The sequence below is a fragment of the Cyprinodon variegatus genome, unplaced genomic scaffold (assembly GCF_000732505.1).
Source record: "Cyprinodon variegatus isolate N-32 unplaced genomic scaffold, C_variegatus-1.0 Scaffold81, whole genome shotgun sequence".
Taxonomy (NCBI): domain Eukaryota; kingdom Metazoa; phylum Chordata; class Actinopteri; order Cyprinodontiformes; family Cyprinodontidae; genus Cyprinodon; species Cyprinodon variegatus.
In genome coordinates, this window is record NW_015150534.1 from 1,367,706 (window position 1) to 1,368,557 (window position 852).

Consider the following 852-nt stretch of genomic DNA (forward strand, 5'->3'; position numbering starts at 1 on the left):
TTAAAGAATCTCATATGAAAAATGGTAGTACCAGTTTATCTGGAAAAATGTTGATTTTTGGGTGAGTTACACTTTAGATTTAAACCATAATGGACTTAAATGTCAAACTGAAGTCAATAAAACTTGCAGAAACATTTTTCTTATATTATATTTTTGGAGATTTATTTAAACCTTTAGTTGGATGAGTAGCAGTTTAGGTTGAGTAAAGCAGTCCAGATGAACCGACTGGGGAATTTGTGGGGGCATTAAGTCAGGCTTAGTGTAAAGAGCCATCTGAAGTCCAGTGCAGGGTGATTTGCTGGAGGGCTTATTTTTTTGTAAATCAACGGCTGCTGCTGGTGTGGCCATGCTAAACTCAAAGTCTGATTTGTGTGCAGTTTTTAGGGAGAAGTGGAGAGAAGGAAGAGCAAACAGTCATGGAGTAACATTAAAATGTTGTTTTTCTCTTTTCTTTGCAGAATCAACGTGTTCCTGCTGACATGATCTTTTTAAGGACCTCTGAAAGAAATGGTAAACATCTGCTCCTTTTCACAACGCCCCCCAACTACGGAAGAGGATTAGGGCCTCTTTTTTTTATCAGTTTACTATGAGAAAAAACTCAAATTCTGACTTTAATCCCAAATTTCTCACTTTAATCCCAAATTTTTTACTTTAATCTCGCACTTATGACTTTAATCTCAGAATTCTGACTTTTTTACTTTTTTCTCCCCTTTTTTCTCAGAATTTTGACTTTAATCTCAGGCTTTTGACTTTAATCTAGGAATCCAGACTTTTTTCTCAGACTTCTGACATTTTTATCTCAGAATTCTGAGTGACCCTTTAATCTCACAAGATTCTAGTAAAAATTCTGAC

General features: G+C 35.4%; 1 protein-coding gene across 1 annotated transcript in view; it reads left to right on the top strand.

Annotated features, from left to right (window-relative positions):
* Positions 1–852, top strand: part of atp9a (ATPase, class II, type 9A) — a 76,539-nt gene that overhangs the window by 23,857 nt on the left and 51,830 nt on the right. Inside the window, exon 6 of the mRNA XM_015373131.1 lies at positions 459–510. Coding sequence (XP_015228617.1) covers positions 459–510 — 52 coding nt within the window. The remainder of the gene's footprint in view (positions 1–458; positions 511–852) is intronic.